The sequence below is a fragment of the Phocoena sinus genome, chromosome 7, assembly GCF_008692025.1.
Source record: "Phocoena sinus isolate mPhoSin1 chromosome 7, mPhoSin1.pri, whole genome shotgun sequence".
Taxonomy (NCBI): domain Eukaryota; kingdom Metazoa; phylum Chordata; class Mammalia; order Artiodactyla; family Phocoenidae; genus Phocoena; species Phocoena sinus.
The window spans coordinates 22,133,341-22,156,394 of NC_045769.1; the positions used below are offsets into that span (position 1 = coordinate 22,133,341).

At 39.0% G+C, this 23,054-nt stretch overlaps 1 protein-coding gene across 27 annotated transcripts in view; it reads left to right on the forward strand.

Moving 5' to 3' along the window:
- FN1 (fibronectin 1) overlaps positions 1 to 23,054 on the forward strand; it is a 70,088-nt gene that overhangs the window by 19,299 nt on the left and 27,735 nt on the right. For 12 of the 27 annotated variants that reach the window (XR_004350795.1, XR_004350794.1, XM_032638114.1 and 9 more), the window contains 12 exons: positions 2,602 to 2,723; positions 5,115 to 5,295; positions 5,490 to 5,666; positions 6,493 to 6,621; positions 6,723 to 6,812; positions 7,635 to 7,829; positions 8,785 to 9,057; positions 10,377 to 10,643; positions 16,641 to 16,735; positions 18,162 to 18,330; positions 18,792 to 18,878; positions 21,193 to 21,384. Coding sequence is in view for 23 of the 27 variants with exons in the window: in XM_032638114.1 (XP_032494005.1) it covers positions 2,602 to 2,723; positions 5,115 to 5,295; positions 5,490 to 5,666; positions 6,493 to 6,621; positions 6,723 to 6,812; positions 7,635 to 7,829; positions 8,785 to 9,057; positions 10,377 to 10,643; positions 16,641 to 16,735; positions 18,162 to 18,330; positions 18,792 to 18,878; positions 21,193 to 21,384 (1,977 nt within the window). In the remaining 4 variants the exon portion in view is untranslated. Of the gene's footprint in view, positions 1 to 2,601; positions 2,724 to 3,172; positions 3,643 to 5,114; positions 5,296 to 5,489; positions 5,667 to 6,492; positions 6,622 to 6,722; positions 6,813 to 7,634; positions 7,830 to 8,784; positions 9,058 to 10,376; positions 10,644 to 16,640; positions 16,736 to 18,161; positions 18,331 to 18,791; positions 19,735 to 21,192; positions 21,385 to 22,623; positions 22,897 to 23,054 lie in introns of those variants that run through there. The other 15 variants (XR_004350793.1, XM_032638116.1, XM_032638118.1 and 12 more) reach the window with 5 other exon arrangements.

Consider the following 23,054-nt stretch of genomic DNA (forward strand, 5'->3'; position numbering starts at 1 on the left):
CTGTTTCCCCTCAAAATCATGGTTGCTAAATTAAACAAAATATGTATCAGGTGTCTCTCAACATGAGGAAACTATGGTAGGGTTTCTTTAAAGGATCAATATTTAAACAACGTTATACCAATTATTGTAAGTAATTTAAGGATGTGATATTCCTATATTTACTGGTATGTATGGGAGTACTTTAAATAATCACATTTCTAAAATTTTGCCTCAGTGTTTATTTTTAAAAACGTATTTACGTTCATAAGGATCTTCAAAAGCGGTGATTTAAAGAGGGTCATGCGGGCTTCCCTGGTGGCGCAGTGGTTGAGAGTCCACCTGCTGCTGCAGGGGACACGGGTTCGTGCCCCTGTCTGGGAGGATCCCACATGTCGCGGAGCGGTTGAGCCCGTGAGCCATGGCCGCTGGGCCTGCGTGTCCGGAGCCTGTGCTCCGCAGCGGGAGGGGCCGCAACAGTGAGAGCATACCGCAAAAAAAAAAAAAAAAAAAAAAAGAGGGTCATGCAACTGACTTCTGCCAATTAATTAAAGCAAACACCCTGCCATGTTCTGTGAAATATATACCACTTTAGAATTAAAAATTGAGAATTTTATATATTAATTTTGGTTTTCATATAGCTTACAAATATGTGCATTAGATGAAATTAAGATTCAAAGAATGTTTGTTAGTCTTCAGCCAACTTTGAATTATTCTCAGTGTGGAAGTGAGTATATTATTCTAGAACTTTTGAGTCTACCCAGATACGCAAGTTGTATATTTGTTCTGCTAGAAAAAACTTTGTTCTCAAAGAGAATTTAATAGCAAAGATAATAATTAAGTTTGAAAATCAGTATTTTTTTCTATGACATTACAGAAAATTTAAAACAGCTTATGATCTGCTGAACTGCTTTATTAAACATGCAAAGTTTTGCTCTGTTTGACAGTGGCAGTTAGAAATTCTTGGAAAGGTTATTACAAGGAACTTTATTTTTATTTCTAAGTTGAACATTGATTGACATCATTAAAAAACAGTGTTTAGGGAAAAGATAGTGTTCTGTTCTGCAAGCGTAAATTTTCCATCTATTTCATTATTATCCTAAACGGAGTCTACCCTATTAAGAAATTGATTCCACTTCTCTTATTTTGCCTTTTTTTAAAAAAAATTATTTTATTTATTTATTTATGGCTGCATTTGGTCTTCGTTGCTGCTCGCAGGCTTTCTCTAGTTGTGGCAAGCGGGGACCACTCTTCATTTGCGGTGCTTGGGCTTCTCATTGCAGTGGCTTGTTTTGTCTCAGAGCACGGGCTTTAGGCGCGCGAGCTTCAGTAGTTGTGGCATGCGGGCTCAGTAGTTGTGGCACGCGGGCTCAGTAGTTGTGGCTCGCGGGCTCTAGAGCGCAGGCTCAGTAGTTGTGGCGCACGGGCTTAGTTGCTCCGCGGCATGTGGGATCTTCCCAGACCAGGGCTCACACCCGTGTCTCCTGCACTGGCAGGCAGATTCTTAACCACTGCGCCACAAGGGAAGCCCTGCCTTTTTTAGAAAAACAAAAGAAACAAACCACACTTTAAATTTTGTTGGTAATAGTTATACACATTAAGATGTGGAAATATTGAATTTAGTATATACTACAAAATGTCATTTTGTTGATAAGTATTTTTGAAAAAATATGTTTGATCTCTTAATAATTTGACCAATCAATGGAAAGATTTTAGAGTAAACTTCCTGAATAAAAATAAAACTAAAACTTTTTTCCAAACTGATAGGATGCTTAGACTGATGGGATGAGAAATAAAAACTGAGTCTTTAATTATTACCTTTGTCTGTTTGTCTAAGATTCTACCCCATTTAGAAATGTGTTTGTTTTACATCATGTCATATGGCCTTTGGAATGTTTTTTCCTTCTTGATGGTAGATTTGTTCTTGATGAAAGTCTCCACAAACTAGAATTTCCTCAAAGAGGTTTAGTATAATAAGTAAATGAAACTTGTATTCTGTATTACATTATTTGTGTTAGGGTAGTTCCACAATTTTCTCACAATTCTTTGAAAATGGAAAAGAAAGCAAACTAAGTGGCATTTAAAAAAATCATTTTATTTGCTTATAAACAAGTTCTATTTGCATTTCTCACATGAAGGACAATAATTTATCTACTAAAAAAGGATTTGTCTCAGAGAACAGACTTGTGGTTGCCAAGGGGAAGGGGAGTGGGGGAGGGATGGAGCGGGAGTTTAGAGTTAGCAGATGCAAACTATTATATATAGAATGCATAAACAACAAGGTCCTACTGTATAGCACAGGGAACTGTATTCAATGTCCTGTGATAAACCATAGTGGAAAAGAATATAAAAAAGAATGTGTATATATGTATAACTGAATCACTTTGCTGTACAGCAGAAATTAACACAACATTGTAAATCAACTATACTTCAATTAAAAAAAAAGGATTTGTCTCATTGATTTCCAGTGTCAATGTGTAAAAAATTAATCTCAGATAATTTTTATTGTGCTCCCATTTACGGATAAGCAAAACTGTCTTTAATTATGGCCATCCATGTGCACTAAATTTTAAGTTGAAGTGAGGGAATACTCAAGGTCACCAAATCTCACATTTTCATTTTCAGGTTCAACTGGTCCTGTCCAAGTAATAATCACTGAGACCCCCAGTCAGCCCAACTCTCACCCCATCCAATGGAATGCACCAGAACCATCTCACATTTCCAAGTACATTCTCAGATGGAAACCTGTGAGTATCCTACTTGGAAACCTTGGATATTGTAGCTCTTGAAATTAACAGATTCTGAAAATGCTTTCCAGCTTTTGAGCCAATAGATCTGATGAACTATATTCACATTGTATTTGTTTAGCGACCAAATGATATGTGGTCAATCTAATTGACATATTGATTTAGCTTTTTTTGGTACTTTAAACCAACTAACTCCTCATGTTAGAAAGGTCTTTGCGAAGACTTCAAAATGATAAGGCTTAAAGTTACTCTTATCTAGTATGGAAAGAGAATATAAAGTTTTTCTATGTCTTGCAACTCCATCAAAGGGAAAAAAAAATTACTGGCATCATTTTCCATGACTTGAAAAACAAAAAAGCTAAATTAATATCTTTCTTTTTTGGTTCACTTTTTAAATGATCATTTCTTTTCTTTTTCTTTTTCTTTTTTTTTTTGGCTTCACCACACAGCTTGCGGGATCGTAGTTGCCTGACCAGGGACTGAACCCCGGACATGGCAGTGAAAGCGCCAAGTCCTAAACAATAGACGGCCAGGGAATTTCCATGATCATTTCTTAAACCTAACTTTCTATCCTATGAAGTTATTTTGATAGAAGGGAGAGAGGTGATGAGAGGGAAGTACAGATGAGGGATAGTTAGTGTATTTAATGAGTGACCTTGTGATTTCCTAGTAATCATCTAGAAATTGAAGAAATCACACTAAGGAGGATATTGGTCTATTAAATTTTAGTTTCTCTTACCCTCTCAAACCCACCCTGCTATCTTTCCAAAATGTATGACTCATAATTTGAGAAACACTATTTTAAGCACAGGAGGAAAATGCCCACTTTTAATCATAGCTATTGGTTTCTAGGAACTAAAAGCAAAACAAAACAAAATATCTGACCAACTCATGCAGTTGTATTAAATTCTTTTTGAAAAATTCAAGCTGTTGAAATCATTCTTTTTCTTCTCTCACCCTCTTTTGTTAATGTCCGCAGTATATGGAGTAGCTGTTTGCAGAGCTGTGTGTCTAATGATGTCAATCGATGGAATCGATATATTTCCCCTCCAACACTTTATTGTCTCTCATTTTTTCATATAATCACCAGTTTTATTTACTTTAAACTTAACTCTGAAGTATTATGTGAGACCACAGTAATAAGGGATACACATAGGTATACAAAGTATATTAAGTTGGAAAGTCTTCAAAGAGTGGAGGTTATTAATTTCTTTGAAATTTTTAACAATTTCAGGATTTTCCTTAATGTTTGTCACCTGAGAGTTTATTCTTGAGTATTTTCTTCTGATAGCAAACCAACAAAGTTCACATTGCATGAAAGGCTTATTGTTAAATCTGAGCTGATTATGATGACTAATTTAATGTTTTCACAACATATTTAAATTTAAAGAGTACTAGGATCACTTTCATTTATTTCAAAAATATAAAGGGACACTTGAGTGTTTGAATTATTGAGGAACTGGTTGATTGGATAATTTTTTTAAATCACTGGGTATTAAAAATGTATTTTGACTTATATTAGTTTGGAATCTACACTTAAAAGGATCTTAACTTGTTTGAAGTAAGGATGTTTCTTTTCTACACATTTTAATGCAAAGAATTTTGTGCCATGATAGATTAATGAAGTTGGACAGGATGTGAAAGTATAAACTGGAGACAAAGATTAAGTAAACTGAGATCGCATTCTTCTGCAGATTGCATTCTTTTGCCCAAAGTTGGCTAACCACTTATGAGGGGTGGTTTATATCCAAGAATGAGTCATAAAAGCAGAGCAGTTAAACCTTGTATGTGATTGTCCCAGGCACTGAGTCATGAAGGAATGTTATGCCTTTGACTGCTCTGCAAGAAACTTGGTTTGTAGCCCACCAAGTGAAAGATAGAATATATGTCCTTTTCCCACTGCAGAGAGGAATATATCTCTGTTCATTATAGAAAAAAGTTGGGAAAGGCAAAACTTGGGGTCTACATATTATGTTGCTGATATTAAATTGAATAATTAATCTGGCAAAAAGGAAGGTGCCCAGGACCTCCCACTGTGTAATCTTGGCCATGTCACATAATTCTGTCTCTTCACCTACAAAATCAGGGTGATAATACCAGTAACTTGGAGGATGGGGGAGATGAAGATTAAATGAGAGTATGCAAGGAAAGCAGCACAGAGCTTGGCACGTAGTAAGCGATCAGTAAATATTAGCTTTAATAATCATTATTATTAATGTTAACAAATTCTGCTACAGGTTTCTATTCTGATTCCAATTTTCCATGATTTTCCTCCAAAATGGAGCTGCATAGACCCCTCATTCTTCTTTGAAGAATACTCCACATCATCTCTGAGTGTTCATCTTTGTGAATACTTGTGTGATTTTTTTTTTTTTTAACTTAAATTTTTAGAAAAATTCTCCAGACCGTTGGAAGGAAGCCACCATTCCGGGCCACTTAAACTCCTACACCATCAAAGGCCTGAGGCCAGGTGTGGTATACGAGGGCCAGCTCATCAGCGTCCAGCACTACGGCCAAAGAGAGATGACGCGCTTCGACTTCACCACCACCAGCACAAGCCCAGTGGTGACCAGTACGTACCCCAGCCGCCAGCCCATCTTGGCCCGCATTTCTCAGACCTGGGCTCCCCGCAGCGAGTGCCTTCCATCTCGATTCATATTATTGCATGGATGGCACCCACATTTTTTAAAACCTGATAATTTACAGACGATGCTAGTAAATTTCCTCCATGGCTGAAGGCTCTCTCCCCTCTTTCTATGACTCTAGGCAACACCGTGACAGGAGAGACAACACCCTTTTCTCCTGTTGTGGCCACCTCCGAATCCGTGACTGAAATCACAGCCAGCAGCTTTGTGGTCTCCTGGGTCTCGGCTTCCGACACTGTGTCCGGATTCCGGGTGGAGTATGAGCTGAGTGAAGAGGGAGATGAACCACAGTACCTGGGTAAGCTCAACGTGTTGACGACCAGCTGCTGGGAAACCCTGCTTGGGGTGGGGCTGGGGGCATCCACGCAGGTGGCCCGGGAAGTTCGGAAGTAGTAGACAACTCAGACTGCACAAACGGCCCTCCAGTGTGAGTCTGGAAAACAACTGATCCTTTTTAGAACCGAGCTGGGTTTTTCCTGAGCCACGCTAACGTTCCTGGTCCCTGATGGGAGCCGTGTTATGCGTTAGGCTGGGTACAGGTCCACAAAACAAAAGTGTGTTCTTCCTGGAAGTAATTGCCAACATGAGGACTGCAGTGGAGGAAACGTTAGCTTTGGGAGAGGCACAATACCCTCATTCATGCTTTTCAGATTCTCATGTTTAGGGGACTTTTAAAAACTTTATCATGGAGAAATAAATATACATACTGAAAAGTACACAGATCATAAACATAGAGCTCAGGAATTTTTATAAAGTGAACACACTGTGTGACTAGGACCCAGATCAAGGAAAAGAACATCCCTCCTACCCCACTCCCCATCATCCCCCACCTATAACCACTACGTGCACTTCTAACTACAGAGGACTATGTTTACAAATCTGGGGGTGGATTAAAATTATACATCCTTAGAGAAAATATTTGGGGAAAGGGGGAAAAAAAGAAAAATTATCTCATAGTGCATTGATAATTATTGACTATCCATAGCACATTTCCTTCTAGTTTTCACTCACCGCCCCCCACCCCCCCATGAATACGTAGTTTTAAAAATATCCTTCTCATAGGTTATGGAGTCATTAGAGGGATTGGTACACTCTGATAGTAACCTTTCCCTTTTATTTCAAAGATCTTCCCAGCACAGCCACTTCTGTGAACATCCCTGACCTGCTTCCTGGCCGAAAATACATTGTGAACGTCTATCAGATATCCGAAGAAGGAGAACAGAGTTTGATCCTGTCTACCTCACAGACAACAGGTACACGTGTACTGTGTGGTGTGAAAAGACTTTTTTCCTGTGAAACAGACCTATAGCAATATTTCCTGACTGTTTTTCTCATTTCTTCCTTTCTTCGTTAGCACCTGACGCCCCTCCTGACCCTACCGTGGACCAGGTTGATAACACCTCGATTGTCGTTCGCTGGAGCAGACCTCAGGCGCCCATCACAGGTCAGCTTAGCTGCCTCTTCTTGGCTCCCATGTTAATCTTGATGCCATAAAAGGTGAGGGAGAGAATTCTATCTATGAGCAGGCAAATCACTTAAATCTCCTATGTAATTATTGGACCAGGATGGAGATGTGTGTGTGTGTGTGTGTGTGTGTGTGTGTGTGTGTGTGTGTGTGAGAGAGAGAGAGAGAGAGAGAGATTGTCTTACAGCCTTACTTTCTTATGGATCATTTCCTCTTAAATCTGTTTTATTGACCTCCTTCACACACAAAACACACCCACACACAATCACACACATAAACCTCTAAAGCCAGCTCATGGACTTATTACACCAGGCATTCCTGTGGTAGAAGAGGGGTAATTTTTCTGAAAACCTCACTCTAAGACTTATTCTTAAAGAGGCAGCCAAGCTGTCTTCTTAGCTCATTAGGTGACTCAGCTGTCTCTGATGTTCCTAAAAGACACAGACGTGCTAGACAACTCTGTGCTCAGAGTGGTTCCTTAATTGCTTCCTTCATCCAGGGCTCGAAGAAAAGAAATCGGTTTAACATGAATATTTTCACCCTCTGGCTTCTCTAATAGACATTTATTAAGGATCTTGTGTCTTCAAGGATGATATTTAATATTAAAAAGTTTTGCATGACTTCTTATTTTATCTTTGGACTGAATAGTCCTTATAAGAAATAGCACTATTGAGCGAGTCAAAAAGAATCACTTATTCTGAACTAATCCAGCAAGATGCTAAGGGCTGTTAGGAAAGGGGGCCTTTTGAAACCTCTGTTTCATCAAACAGTGTATCGTACTTTTTTCTCCTGAATCTGCAGGATACAGAATCGTCTACTCCCCATCAGTAGAGGGTAGTAGCACAGAACTCAACCTTCCTGAAACTGCCAACTCTGTCACTCTCAGTGACTTGCAGCCTGGTGTTCAGTATAACATCACTATCTACGCTGTGGAAGAAAATCAAGAGAGTACTCCTGTCTTCATCCAACAAGAAACCACTGGTGTCCCACGTTCAGGTAACCTGACGATGCTTCCTGTAGTATCTTATTTCTTAAGGCTGAAGAAAGTAACATCTTTAACCTCCTTTTTGCTGGAGGAACAAAACCAACCTTGGCTTGTGTTCATTCCATGAGCCTGCTGGGGATGACGGGACGTGTAAGATGAAAAAATAATTGCATCTGTGGGAGGGTTGCTTTGTCTCTGTCAACAGTTCTTTTATGCAAGTTGTCTCATGGATTAGTATATCCTTGAACTTATGAAATTTAGCTGAAATGTCTTCACTATAAAGTAACTTATCAAAACTGGCTATTGGCCTTCCTGATTAAAACCTGACAGCATAAAGTCTTCATATTTTTCCCCAGAAACTTAAGGGGCAGTTCATCTGTTGCTCTTATAAAACGATTTAGTAAAATAAAAACCACCACATTTTTTTTCAGTTGTTGCAAGGGTTTGCTTTGGGGGTTTTTTTGGTATGTTTATCTTAAACCCCTCAATAAGACACTTCATATGTTGGAAACTCATCTGCTTACCAACATATTTTACATAAAAGCTTTTTTTTTTTTTTTTTTCCTGGTACGGGGGCCTCTCACTGTTGTGGCCTCTCCCGTTGCGGAGCACAAGCTCCAGACGCGCAGGCTCAGCTGCCATGGCTCACAGGCCCAGCCGCTCTGCGGCATGTGGGATCTTCCCGGACCGGGGCACGAACCCGCGTCCCCTGCATCGGCAGGCGGACTCTCAATCACTGCGCCTCCAGGGAAGCCCTACATAAAAGCTTTAAATGACACGTGTAAGCAGTGACTGAACTACAAAAATATAACCCAAAAAAGAGTATTCTCTGATTAAGAGAGAACACTTAGCTCTGGAATGAGAGGCTCTATGAATTGCCCTATACCTTAAAAACCCAGGAAACTGGCTTTTTAAAAACAGTCCTTAGCAGGAATTGAAAATGACTGGTTGGCTCTTGTCTGTTAGATAAAGTTCCCCCTCCCAGAGACCTGCAGTTTGTGGAGGTGACGGACGTAAAGATCACCATCATGTGGACACCTCCCGAGAGCGCGGTGACCGGTTACCGAGTGGACGTGATCCCCGTCAACCTGCCCGGGGAACACGGGCAGAGGCTGCCCATCAGCAGGAACACATTTGCAGAAGTCACTGGGCTGTCCCCTGGGGTCACCTATCACTTCAAAGTCTTCGCCGTGAACCACGGGAGGGAGAGCAAGCCTCTGACGGCACAACAGGCGACCAGTACGTTTGGGGTCCTTTACCTCCACCTCAGACCCTCCACCCTCACTTCCAACCTGTGCTGGGTGGGCAGCATGCCATCACTTGTAGGTTCACAGTTAGGAATAGGAAAATACTCAGGGGATAGGGAATGTATACTGGACATAAAGCATATTAAACTTGAAAACAAAACTTAGACAAGCTCTGTAGAGGCTAAATGGTAACCCATTTCCCAAATACACATACTGGGGGAATGGCACTAAGAGAGGAGAACTTAACCTAATTTTCCTTGCTAATGGAGACATGGAGTGAAAATTTGAGTACATTTTTGTGTAACTAAATATACCTAGATCAAACTTTAAATGTAGTATCTTTATCCTTCTATAGTAGAATTATTTGCAAATAGTAATTGCTAAAACATTTAGTGTGTATTAGGCACCAGGTCATATGCTCAGTTCTTTACAAGCCTCATCCTCATATTTAATCCTCGTTTTGAGTTAATGAGGAAGGTCTTATTATTATCCCTAGGGGATACATGAAGAAAGTGAAGCTTATAAAAAATTCTGCAACTTGTAAAGTCACAAAGCTGGGAAATGATTGAGCTGGAACCACACAGACCTATGTCTTTTTGACTCCAAAGCCCATGTTTTCAGTGATTATACTTGACTACCTCTTAAACATTTCCTCCCTCTGAAAAGTGTTTTAAATTATTGTAGGGAGGCTGCCAGTTACACACTCAAGAAGGAAACTCACAATTTCTATGGTTCTTTCTGATAGTGCAAACTCACCAGGGTCTTACTATAAATCTGAGGTTCTGACTATATGCTATAATTATTGTCTAATCTGAATCATGTGAAAATAACTTTTATTACTCCAGCAAAGGACTAGTCATTGAATAGATGCAGAGAATATCACTTTTGTTCCATGTGGAGCTTTCCTCTTGCCCTCATTTACGTGGGCTAATTTCTCTTTTTTCTTAACCTGTTTGGCTCAGAGCAGAGCAAATTGTGGCTTCACAAGTATTTGTTTTTGTTTTTAAATACCATCTCTGTATGTTAGTGTAATTTCTGAGGATGATGGGAAAGCCATGCTATAAAATTAGCCTTCCCACAGGATCAAAGTCAAGCAGAAACAGTGAGCAATTTCTCATGACTGACACAGAGTTTTGCAGAGTTCCCTGTAGCACTCAATCTCTTCGTGGCTAAATATTTCCAAGGTTTTGATCTTAGTTTCAACCTGGAGAAGAAAGAACTTAGAAAATTCAGTCAAGCTTTAGGATTTCAGTATGATAATTTTGAGGTGCAAATATTTCTCGACATGTTTCATTTCATCTTTTTTTCTAGAATTGGATGCTCCCACCAACCTCCAGTTTATCAATGAAACTGACACCACCATCATAGTGACCTGGACTCCACCTCGTGCCCGGATAGCCGGGTACCGGCTGACTGTGGGCCTGACCCGTGGAGGCCAGCCCAAGCAGTACAACGTAGGTCCCTCGTCCACGCAGTACCCACTGAGGAATCTGCAGCCTGGCTCCGAGTACTCTGCAACCCTCGTGGCCGTGAAAGGCAGCCAGCAGAGCCCCAGAGTCACTGGAGTCTTCACCACTCGTAAGTCAAAGGTTAAATGTCTTTTCTTAGTGATATCATAGGTTCTTATCTATATTTACATTCTCTCTCCTTCATCCATTTTTTTAAAAAGTTAACTTAGGGAATTCGCTGGCTGTCCAGTGGTTAGAACTCTCTGCGCTTTCACAGCCCAGGGCCCAGGTTCAATCCCTGGGGATCCCGAAAGCCCCCTCGGCACAACCAAAAAAAAAAAAAAAAAGTTAACTTAAAAAACTTTGTACAAGATTAAATAATGCTTTTAATTAAAAAAAAAGATTTAAAGCAGTACTACTCAAAGTGTGACCCATGAACCCATTGCTGGTCTGTGAACTGTTTGTTGCATGGACTAAGGAGCTTATGCCAGAATGTAGATGGTGGAGCACACCGTTTAGTTCAGTTGATACTTTTTTGAAGCAAGGTTTTCTTAATGAAGGAAGCAGTGCATTACCTGACATATGTTGCCAAGATCCTTATTTTCTCTGGGACCGGCACTTTGAGTAACATTGTTTAAAACACCCAGTTATTTGAAAATTGAAGGCTACTGTATTAAATGAATTTACCAAATACTAGTTAAGGCAAGAAAAAAAATCAGCACCTATGTCTACATCCTAATACTTTGGGTATTGAATGATGGCAGTAAATGTGGAACAAAAACATCTACCAGTTGAATAGAAACCAACAGGACAAGAAGCCAAGGAAATGATTTCTTTACAAGTGTTGACTGCAGCAGATTTAAGTACCTTCTGCAGAACAGAACAGCTTTTTTTTTTTTTTTTAAGTTACTCTTGAAATTCCACAGAAGGAAAAATACTGACAGTAATGTTTGGTCCTGTCTGTCTTGCTCAACACTTTACAGGAAGTGGCCTTAAATCTCTTACATATCTATATCACTATTATAGAGGACTGTATTCATAAACTGATTTCTATCAAATGCAACTCGTTTACATTACAAAGAAATATGAGACCCATCATTTCTAGATAAGCATTAATTTTTATTTTTAACTCACTTTGAATTCCAGAAGGACATAACTTAATACTTTTTCAGCATATATTGCAACTATGAACTAGCTTGCAATTTCCTAAAAGCTTTCCACAAATCTTACTCTTTGACTAATTTGAAAAGTAGACGTTAAAAAGCATTCAAAAAGTGAATATAAGTTTAGGTTTTACATTACTATGGAATTTATTTCACAAAGAAAATTCTCTATAAAATTATCCCTGTAAGAATTCATAATTTACTAAAAGTTTATTTCCGTTTAAATTTCGTGTATGAAGTTTGGCTACTAAAGGCTTTTTCTTAAGTAACTGCTAATCATAGGCAAGTAAAATCTGTTTTTATCTCTAAGTTAACCTCTAAATTTTGCTTTTTTATGTTACATGTTACTAAGATACTCTAAAATCTATTAACATGAAATCAATATCTTTGCATTTCTTGTAAATGTCTGTTTCTCATAGATGACCTTCTTTTCATTAGAATGGAAATTTCAGTAGATTTAGTCTTTTACTGACCATGTATACTTCTGTATATTATCTATTTTACTTTTTAACTTTTTAACGAGACATATTTTACATAGTTTCTTTTGTTCGATAGAGTGCCTATAAAAGAAAAGGCATTTTATTTATTTATTATTTCATTGAACTATAGTTGAATTACAATGTTGTGTTAATTTCTGCTGTACAGCAAAGTGATTCAGTCATACATATATATATATTCTTTTTCATATTCTTTTCCATTATGGTTTATCACAGGATATTGAATATAGTTCCCTGAGCTATACAGTAGGAACTTGTTGTTTATCCATGCTATATATGCTAGTTTGCATCTGCTAATCCCAGACGCCCAATTCTTCCCTCCCTTACCTCCCCTCCCCCTTGGCAACCACAAGTTTGTTCTCTATATTTGTGAGTCTGTTTTTGTTTCATAGATACATTCATTTGTGTCATATTTTAGATTCCACATATAAGTGATATTATGTGGTATTTGTCTTTCTCTTTCTGACTTACTTCACTTAGTATGATAATCTTTAGGTCCATCCATGCTGCTGCAAATGGCATTATTTCATTCTTTTTTATGGCTGAGTAGTATTCCATTGTGTATATATACCACAACTTCTTTATCCATTCATCTGTCTATTGACATTTAAGTTGTTTCCATGTCTTGTCTGTTGTAAATAGTGTTGCTATGAACATAGGGGTGCATGTATCTTTTAGAGTTATAGTTTTGTCTGGGTATATGCGCAGGAGTGGGATTGCTGAATCATATGGCAACTCTATTCTTAGTTTTTTGAGGAACCTCCATACTGTTCTCCATAGTGACTGCACCAATTTACATTCCCATCAATAGTGTAAGAGGGTTCCCTTTTCTTCACACTCTCTCCGGCATTTATCATTTGTAAACTTTTTAATGATGGCCATTCTGACTGGTGTGAGGTGGTACCTCATTGTAGGTTTGATTTGCATCTCTCTAAGAAAAAGCATTTTTAATGATACTAAAAATAATTAAATGGAGTGTGTGGGGCAATATTGACTATTTCAAGTACTTCTGGAGACTTTGATATATTGGACATGTTATTTTATTATCTGCACAATACATTTATTGATAAATATAATTTTATTTGAGTTAACTGATAGAACTACTTTTATTAGATAAAGGTCAATGTCATGCCTTGCACATTGTATACTTAAAAAAATTTTTTTTCCATATGGTTTATCACAGGATAGTGAATATAGTTCCCTGTGTTATACATTAGGACCTTGTTGTTTATCCATTCTAAATGTCATAGTTTGCATCTACCCACCCCAAACTCCCAGTCCATCCCTCTCCCTCCCTCAAAAAATATTTGTTGAGTAGATGATTGAGAAAATAGCTCAACCGAGCTTAGATTTAAATAAACCTCTGTAAGCAGTGAGTTCTACGACTTCATTTGAACTTCAGGTACTCTCTGAGGCTGTAAACATCAGCAGGGCTTGCATGTTTTTGAAATTGCTTTAAGTTTCTGTAGCGTTTTACTGTTAACAAGTTGAATTCTGGGAATAACTTTTCTGGGTTTTATAACTTTTGTTAAAAGCACATGGCAGGGGGTGGAGGAGCTGTTTCTGGGGAAAATCAGCTTACTCCTTTATAAATAGGGCAAATTTTATTTTTTTAACATCCAGGCTGTCCTTCACCTAACAAGACCTGCCAGAATCCATAGCTCATACTTACAGTCACATTCTTTGTTTGCCATCAGTTTGTGGGTTTGTGGTTTGGAGAGTTTCCTGTAATGGTCTTCCCAGGCAGAGAGCATCATCTGAAGCTTGAGAAAGTTCTAGCTGGCTGGCTCAAGCAATAGAAAACACCCAATCTTAAAGCCTAAGACAGTTGAGGAGAATGTTTTTTGTGAAAAAATTGTGGCTTTCACAGATGTTCAGTGAAAGAAGCGGACTGCTCTCTGAATTGTTTCTTGTGGGCATTAAAATGGTCACCCAGGGCTGGCCATGGCATTTTGGCAAAGTCAGTGGCAGCCAAGTGGTGTATGATTTCAGAGACTCTGGGGAGGCATCATAGGTCACCCATCCTAATTCCACTGAGAATACCATCCAAACGATAACACACTCATGAAACATCTCTCCAAACCAGTAGAACTTCAGTTCAGCCAGTAAAGCAGCCATTACAAAGTATGCCCACATGTATTTTATTTTATCAGACAGCAGTATTTTAAAAATACTTCTGGGGGGCTTCCCTGGTGGCGCAGTGGTTGGGAGTCCGCCTGCCGATGCAGGGGACACGGGTTCATGCCCCGGTCCGGGAAGATCCCGCATGCCGCGGAGTGGCTGGGCCCGTGAGCCATGGCCGCTGAGCCTGCACGTCCGGAGCCTGTGCTCCGCAATGCAAGAGGTCACAACAGTGAGAGGCCCGCGTACCGCAAAAAATAAATAAATAAAAATACTTTTTTAAAAATTGCACATTAAAATCCAGATTGGAAAACACTGGAAGAATTGCAGTGCTGGGCCTGAACTCTCCCATGACTGGACCTGAGTAGTAATGGAGTACTACTTAAAGACTTTTTAAAAAAATGTTTTATTTATTTATTTTTATTGGGGTATAGTTGTTTTACAATGTTGTGTTAGTTTCTACTTTACAGAGAAGTGCAGTAGAGTTCTCCGTGCTGTACAGCAGGTTCTCATTAGTTATCTATTTTATACATATTAGCATGTATATGTCAATCCCAATCTCCCAATTCATCCCACCCCCTTCTTTCCCCCCTTGGCATCCACATGTTTGTTCTCTGTGTCTGTGTCTCTATTTCTGCCTTGCAAACCGGGTCATCTGTACCATTTTTCTAGATTCCACATATATGTGTTAATATACGAGATTTATTTTTCTCTTTCTCAGAGTAGGCTTAAAGACTCTTAATGTTCATTTGTCTAAGTCTGGAGGATAAGTCTTTGTCTCACCAGCCATTCATAATTTAGTATAAATGTGTTTACTAGTGTTTTGTCCCCAGTGGGCACAAAAATTTCGTTGAGACTTAAAGAGGAAGGAATTATGAAGGCACTAAACACGTGACCAAGGCCATCCACATGCTTGAAAGCCCTGAATTTGACTCACCAGACACAAATGTCTTGCCTTCTGAGATCTCACCTTTCCCATAGCAGCCAGTTATTGAAATGCTTATTACAAGATTTAGTTGTTCTGCCAATTACATTTTAGAGATTCTAAATTTATGAAAAGATTTGTAAGATTGTTGAAAATATCTATTTCAGATTTATGTACACATACTCTTTTTCTTCTTCTTTTTTTAATTAAAATTTTTTTTAATTAATTAATTTATTTATTTATTTTTGGCCGCGTTGGGTCTTCATTGCTGCACGTGGGCTTTCTCTAGTCACAACGAGCAGGGGCTACTCTTCGTTGCGGTGTGTGGGCTTCTCACTGTGGTGGCTTCTCTTGTTGCGGAACACAGGCTCTAGGCGCGCGGGCTCAGTAGTTGTGGCGCATAGGCTAGGTTTCTCTGCGGCATGTGGGATCTTCACAGACCAGAGCTCCAACCCCTGTGCCCTGCATTGGCAGGCGGATTTTTAACTACTGCACCACCAGGGAAGTCCCTCTTGTTTTTTTTAAAGTATTATTTTCACTAAGAAATAGCAGTGATGTCAGGATGCTAGGAGATTCGAAATAAACTTTTATTATAATTCCTAATTCCAGTGGCAGAATACTAAATTCCTGCAGTGTGATTATTCTGAGTGAATAATCACATATTTAAGGAAAGTATCTTTAGAATTTATAAGTGCATCCATGGTGGCAGATTTCATTTACCTTTCACATGGCATCTCTTTCTGCAACCAAAAATAATTGGCCATCATTATGGAGTGATTCAGCATATAGCTATTTTTAGATAATTATCTATAATTTAACCATTGTTCTCAAAATAATGATTAAGAAGCGGAGTGATAATCAGTTTGTGATGACCAGTTTTACTTTTTATATGGGATTCTATACTGATGATATAGGGAAAGTTATTGTCATCAAACTCAAATCCCAAACATGATGAAAAGACACAAATTTCAGAATCCAAGGAGTTGAAAGGGTCCTCTGTGGTCATCCAGCTCCTTGTTACTTAAATGTGATCCCCAGACTGAAATGCAAACTGCCTAGCCCCATGTGGACCTACAGAATCAGAACCTGCATCTTAGCCAGGTCTCAGATGATCTGTGAGGCACATGGAAGGCTGAGAGGCATCGACCTACTCCAAATTTTCACATATGTCACATTCTGGATCCATTAGCTGACTAAAACTGAGGTTCTCGATAAAAATATTTGTTATCGGGACTTCCCTGGCGGTCCAGTGGTTAAGACTCCACACTTCCACTGCAGGGGTTGCGGGTTCGATCTCTGGTTGGGGAACTAAGATCCCACATGCCGCAAGATACGGCCAAAAGATTAAAAAAAATATTTTTTGTTATCTGCATTCTCTGTGATTCTAAGGCTTGAACACACGCTTTGATTCCATTTCACAGTGCAGCCTCTGAGCTCCATCCCACCTTACCACACAGAAGTGACTGAAACCACCATTGTGATTACATGGACACCTGCTCCAAGGATTGGTTTTAAGGTAAATTGCAGATGTTCCTCATCCCTTGTAATCCAGCCCTGGGTTGCCCTCGTGTTTCTGGATGTAGTTGAAACAGGATGCTCAGGAGTCAGGAGACTTGGGTTTCGTCCTGTTTCTGTTCATACCTCTCTGAGCACTTTGTCAGGGCATCACAATACTTCTGCTTCCCTGAATTGCTGGAAAGATGGACTGAGGCAGTGAAAGTGCTTTGCAAAGAGGAAAACATTAGTATGGAACTGTTAGTTGTTATCTTGTTTTCTCTATCCTTTCTCCCAGGGAGTTAGATTTAAAGATATATAGGGAAACTGCTCTTGTTGTGTTGTTCTAAATAGGTATCAGCAAGTTCACAAAAACCAATTTAAGGAGACCAATTAAAGTCAGAGTCACTCAAAAATCACATTTTTATCCAATCAGTTTCATCTCAACGTGTTCAAAGCCCCTTAGGTGAATCTCTTCATAGACATTAAGATTAAGGTCTTCCCTATAGATCTCTGGATACATGTTCTTTAAAGTAATGGTATTAGGGAAGTGCTGAATACAAATGAATGTGTTTAAAAGAATTCCTTTTTTTGGCATTTAGAGTGTGGAGAGAGAAATATTTATTGTAATTGAAAATCAAGACTAAATCCCCATGATTGTTTGTTTAAAAAAATATACCAAAGATCATTTCTTTTTCGAAATACGCAAATGGCATATTGATGATTATGCTACTTAAATATAAAGAAACCCTTTTTGAAGATTGTCAGTATACCTTTTAGATTTCCCTTGTAGTGTCATTTTGACTTTCAGGAGCCTTATAAAGTACTAAGGATGTCTCTAGAGCTGAACACTGATGACACGATATTACCTAGGCTTTTCAAATAAAATACTAAAAGGATTGAAAATTGAGGGCACATTCATTTTAATTCTCCTTTTGTAACGTATCAACCTGCAGTTGAAGCTGTCCTTCTTTAAAAGGAGTGTTTTTGAAGTACAAAGTGTTACAAGGACCGGTACATTTAAGTTGAATGCTAATAACTCATTAAAGAGAGAACTAGAGGATTTCTTCCAGCAAAAAGAAAATAAGAAATGAACGGGCATGTGACCCAAAGCCCTTGTGTACTTCTGGTTTGTACCAGGAGATTATTTATTAAGAAAAACAGTATGTAATTATGTTTCTCTGGAACCTTCCATTACAAGCTACCTTAACTTAGTTTTGGAAGATACTTCCCCTAAGTGGCACCCTCCCCCACCGCCCCCAGTTCCAGGGAATTTCCAGCTACATTATTTAATAGAGCTAAAGTAAGGTCCCAACTCATTCCCAACTAAAAGCAGAGTGCAGTTCCTGAGGGGTCCACATTATGCAAAGCATAACCACAATCTCTCAGCAGTAACCCAGCTCTGGAAATATTTGTCCTTGGTGTTTATTTTGCTTTTTTTTCCCTAGCTGGGTGTACGACCAAGCCAGGGAGGGGAAGCACCACGAGAAGTGACCTCAGAGTCAGGAAGCATCGTTGTGTCTGGCCTGACTCCAGGCGTGGAATACATTTACACCATCTCAGTCCTGAAAGACGGGCAAGAGAGAGATACACCAATTGTGAAGAAAGTGGTGACACGTAAGAGGAGTTCTTTGCCTCTTTTCGTTTTTTAAATTGTTCCACTTTTTTAAAGTAGTTGATAGCAGTATCACTTTTTACTTATGATAATGACCCAAGAGAAAGATTTCATCCCTACTTATATTATTAGCTACTTCTAAGTTTGGAGTAGCAAGTTCAATTCATGTCGTATAGTCTATGGCATCAGAAGTGTTCTTTCCATGTCAAAAATGTTTAGGAACTGGCAAGACAGAAAAAAATTTCAGTAGTGTTGCAAAATTAAAAATTGTAAAAAAAAAAGAAATTCTCTCAGAGAATTGCTGTCCAGCATGGACTTTAAAGAAATAACTTCTTTATTTTTACTGATTGTGGAAGGAAGGAAGGAAAGGAGGGAGGGAGGAAAAGAGAGAGAGGTATTCCACAGCTCAAGTGCTTTGTGCTAGCTTTAACTTTTAATTAAAAAAATTTTTTTTTCTGCGTAGCACTGTCTCCACCAAAGAACTTGCACCTGGAAACAAACCCCGACACTGGCGTGCTTACTGTCTCCTGGGAGAGGAGTAACACCCCAGGTAAGCCTGGGATGTATCATAGGGCAAGTATATGCAATGCCTTCCCAAGACAAAGTTTAGAAACTGTGTTCCCTTCAGAAAAAGGGTCAAAATTATAAGTACCTAGCTCTCCATAAAAAAATACAAGCGTACATCGTAGAGTAACATATAGGGTGTTTTACTGCATGTTTATTTAAATTACAGGAAAGAGAGCAAGGTAGACCCTTATTGAGCTATAGGGAATCATGAGGGCTGAGGAAAAGCATTCTGAGCAGTCAGTCCTTTCTGCTCAGTGACATTCCAAACCGCCAAACAAATGGCTGAAGTTATACTTCCTAATTTTCCATTTGTGGGTTATCATAGATTCTAAGTATATTACTCAATAAACTTAGATATTTCACAAATATTTTATCATGAGTTGCACCACAAAAATCTCAGGGTAGAAATGACCTCCATTTTACAGAGTGAAAAAACTGAGACTCAGAAAAAAATCGACTTACCCATAGTCACAAATTTTAAATGTTACAGAACTGGGATTGTAACTTAAGTGCTCAGACTCACTCTTACACCAGACTTCAAGTATTTGGATTTTTAATTGTTAGTTTGTTTTACTTATACTCAATGAGAAATTTGGCTAACTGGCATTCCATGACTGTTTTTAAAGCTTTACATAAAGCTTCTGTCTAGGGCTTCCCTGGTGGCGCAGTGGTTGAGAGTCTGCCTGCTGATGCAGGGGACGCGGGTTTGTGCCCCGGTCCGGGAAGGTCCCACGTGCCGCGGAGCGGCTGGGCCCGTGAGCCATGGCCGCTGAGCCTGCGCGTCCGGAGCCTGTGCTCCGCAACGGGAGAGGCCACAACAGTGAGAGGCCCGCGTACCGCAAAAAAAAAAAAAAAAAAAAGCTTCTGTCTGAACTCGTTGACACATATTAAAAATTATTCACAGAATCCTAAAATGTGTAAAGATACCTATGGCAATATTCAAGTATCATGATGTACCAGGACAATGGCAAGCAAAATTTTAGACATTCTCGACATTTGCCAAGTCCATGTGAAAGTCTCATCCAATGAGAAATGTAAACTAAAATATTTAATACTGGCTATATTGGGGGAATCACTATTGAGATATCAGGATACTCATTGAGAAAATTCTCAATTAAACAAAATTCAAAATTAAACAAAAACAGAAATGCCAACTAATGTTGATGGTATCTATAACTCTATACTTTTTCGTTAATGGCTATATTTAGTTTATTATTTCACTCTTTCTATTTGTACTCTAATCTTTTAAACAGTTCTTCCCTTTGCTTGGGCACACAGCTAAGGCAATTTATTTATAAGTCAGATCAATACGTGCAGTCACACGCAATAAAGCTAGCTTAAAATATCCTTTTTAATTCCCCTCTGAAGCAAAGTGACTTTAGTGAAGTTTTCATTATCTGTGGAAACATCATTTAAGCCAAAACTACACTATTTCCAGCTGAATTACTCTAAATTTGAAACTTTTAGGTTGGCAAGTTTCATGCCTGTCAGAAGCTAGATCATTAATATTTAGTCTTAATGGATGGCTTAGCCTGTCCATCTGAATGGTCACTAGCCAGTGTAATGACCCAAACATTGATTTCCCATCCACTTGGATTTCCTTGTATATACCACTTTAGTGGTCACCCTATTCCTAATTATAAAACGTGCCATCATTTTCTCTCCCTTTAGTAAGTTTAACTTAAATATACTTCCTCGCTTTACTTTTAGTCTTTCCCCATGGATTTCAGTTCATCACTATTTTAATTTGAGTGTCTCTCTCCTCCCCTCAGCCCTCTCACTGTCCCACTTCTATGATTCCTAAAGTCTTCAGCAGTTAATATACTTTTTCTAGGATAAGTAGAGCCGCTTTGGCTTTTTACTTTTTCTGCTTTCCTATTCCCTTCCTGTAAATCCCATAGGTTTAGACCTTGTAAATTAGGAGAGCCCACTTCGGGGAATGTGCCTAAGGGTGAGAGCCATTCCATCCCAGCAGGTAAAATAGAATAGTCTTCAGCTGTCCTGCAAATGATCCATTAAGAAAAACAGGGTAGAGTGGCAGAAGGACCATGGAATTTAGAGACAGAAAAGCTTCTGGTAATCATTTCCCCTTTCCAAGATTTTCTTAAACTGAGGATATTAATACCTCCCTCAAAGGGTTGTTGTAAGCCCCGAATGACCATAGATGGAGTCTTCAATACATAAATGCCGAGTCCTCTCCCCATTCCCTTTCGAGGGTACATCGTTGGAGTTGAGTTTAATAGGCTCTGGGTCACAAATGTTCTGGGCAGTAACTTCCTCCTTTCTGTTTTCTCCAGACATTACTGGCTATAGAATTACCACCACCCCTACAAATGGTCAGCAGGGATATTCTTTGGAAGAAGTGGTCCATGCCGATCAGAGTTCCTGCACTTTTGAAAACCTGAGTCCTGGCCTGGAGTACAATGTCAGTGTTTACACTGTCAAAGATGACAAGGAAAGTGTCCCTATCTCTGATACCATCATGCCAGGTAATGGAAAAATAAGCTATTATCCTCAGAGTGGCAGTTTCAGTAAGAGTGGGGATTAGCATCTTAATCCCCAGTTGGTTGAATGTGTCAAATATGTTTGGGATTTAATTCTGACCTCCGAACCACACTCTCTAGAACCATGAAGTCAAAGCAACTATTTGGACAAATGCTTGCTGTTAACACTGCTTGACTGTCTGTGCTTCACTGGGATGCTCTTTGTCTCGATGGGTATGCAATGGAGTGGCAACCATGGCATTAACTCTGTACTGTCCGCTCACGTGGAACTATTACTAAAATGATGTCATGTGTCTGTACTCAGTACTGACAGGCGAAAAGTAATATGGTAAATGCATCCCATCCGTACATTTGTGCCTGATCTTACAGTCTCCATATGTGAGCACTGAAATAGCTCTTGGTTGACACATTCATTTCTTCATCGTGCCTTTTCAAATTGTTTTTTTAAAATTGAAAAAAAAAAAAAGAAAGGCCACACCTTTAGGGTGTTCTTTCTTGTGGATTGAATGACAACATTGAAAAGACCTATTTAGGGATAGGTTTGTTGTTTGTCCAAAATTGAATCGTGACAGATGAAAGCATTGGACAGATTGTGTTCTTTGCATTATTTGGTGGAATGCTTTTACTAATGCTACTTAAATAATTTTGATTATGAAATGAATAAAATATTAACAGTAGCCTTGGACTCAGGCCTGTCTTTCCCCCGAATGTGCTTTGGAGTGGCACATTTTATACCATACATTCATAATGCATTCGCATTATGACCGTGATGTTGTCATGAGTTTTTCTACTGGGAAAAAAAAGAAAAACTCATCAATCAATTTTTTTTTAACCCTCTTCATGAAAGTTTTATTTTCCTACTAAAATAGTTTTGGATTATTTTTAAACTTTGCTGGTATTATGTCTAGGTTCTAAGAATGGTTTTGACATCCTAAACAGGACTATAATTTTTAGAACCTGAGAGATTTAAATTTTACTGTTTGGGGGATTTTCAAAAAACAAACAAAAATCCCTGAAGTAATATTGTAACCTGTTTTATTCTCCCAGGGAAACTATTCATGGTGCTTAGAAAGTCCTTTCAGATAATATGGAGCAGATCGCATATTACCATCATTGCTTTAACACTATCCGTTTTACCACTAGTAACCTGATGTACACTGCTTTATTTTTTCCTCTTTTTTGCCTCTGTTTTCCTTTGCCCTCCTTTGCTTTGTAACTCAATAGAGGTGCCCCAGCTCACTGACCTAAGCTTTGTTGATATAACCGATTCAAGCATCGGCCTGAGGTGGACCCCGCTAAACTCTTCCACCATTATTGGGTACCGCATCACAGTAGTTGCGGCAGGAGAAGGTATCCCTATTTTTGAAGATTTTGTGGACTCCTCAGTAGGATACTACACAGTTACAGGGCTGGAGCCTGGCATTGACTATGACATCAGCGTTATCACTCTCATTAATGGCGGAGAGAGTGCCCCTACTACACTGACACAACAAACCGGTGAATTTTGAAAACTTCTGTTTTTGAGACATGGATGGTGTTGCATGCTGCCACCAGTCACTCTGGTTAAATGTGGATGTTTCAAGGGAAAAGCCAGCAATTTGCCAAAGAGTAAGAGAGGGTGGATCGATTGGTAAGGAGTGGAATGCATGTGCCAA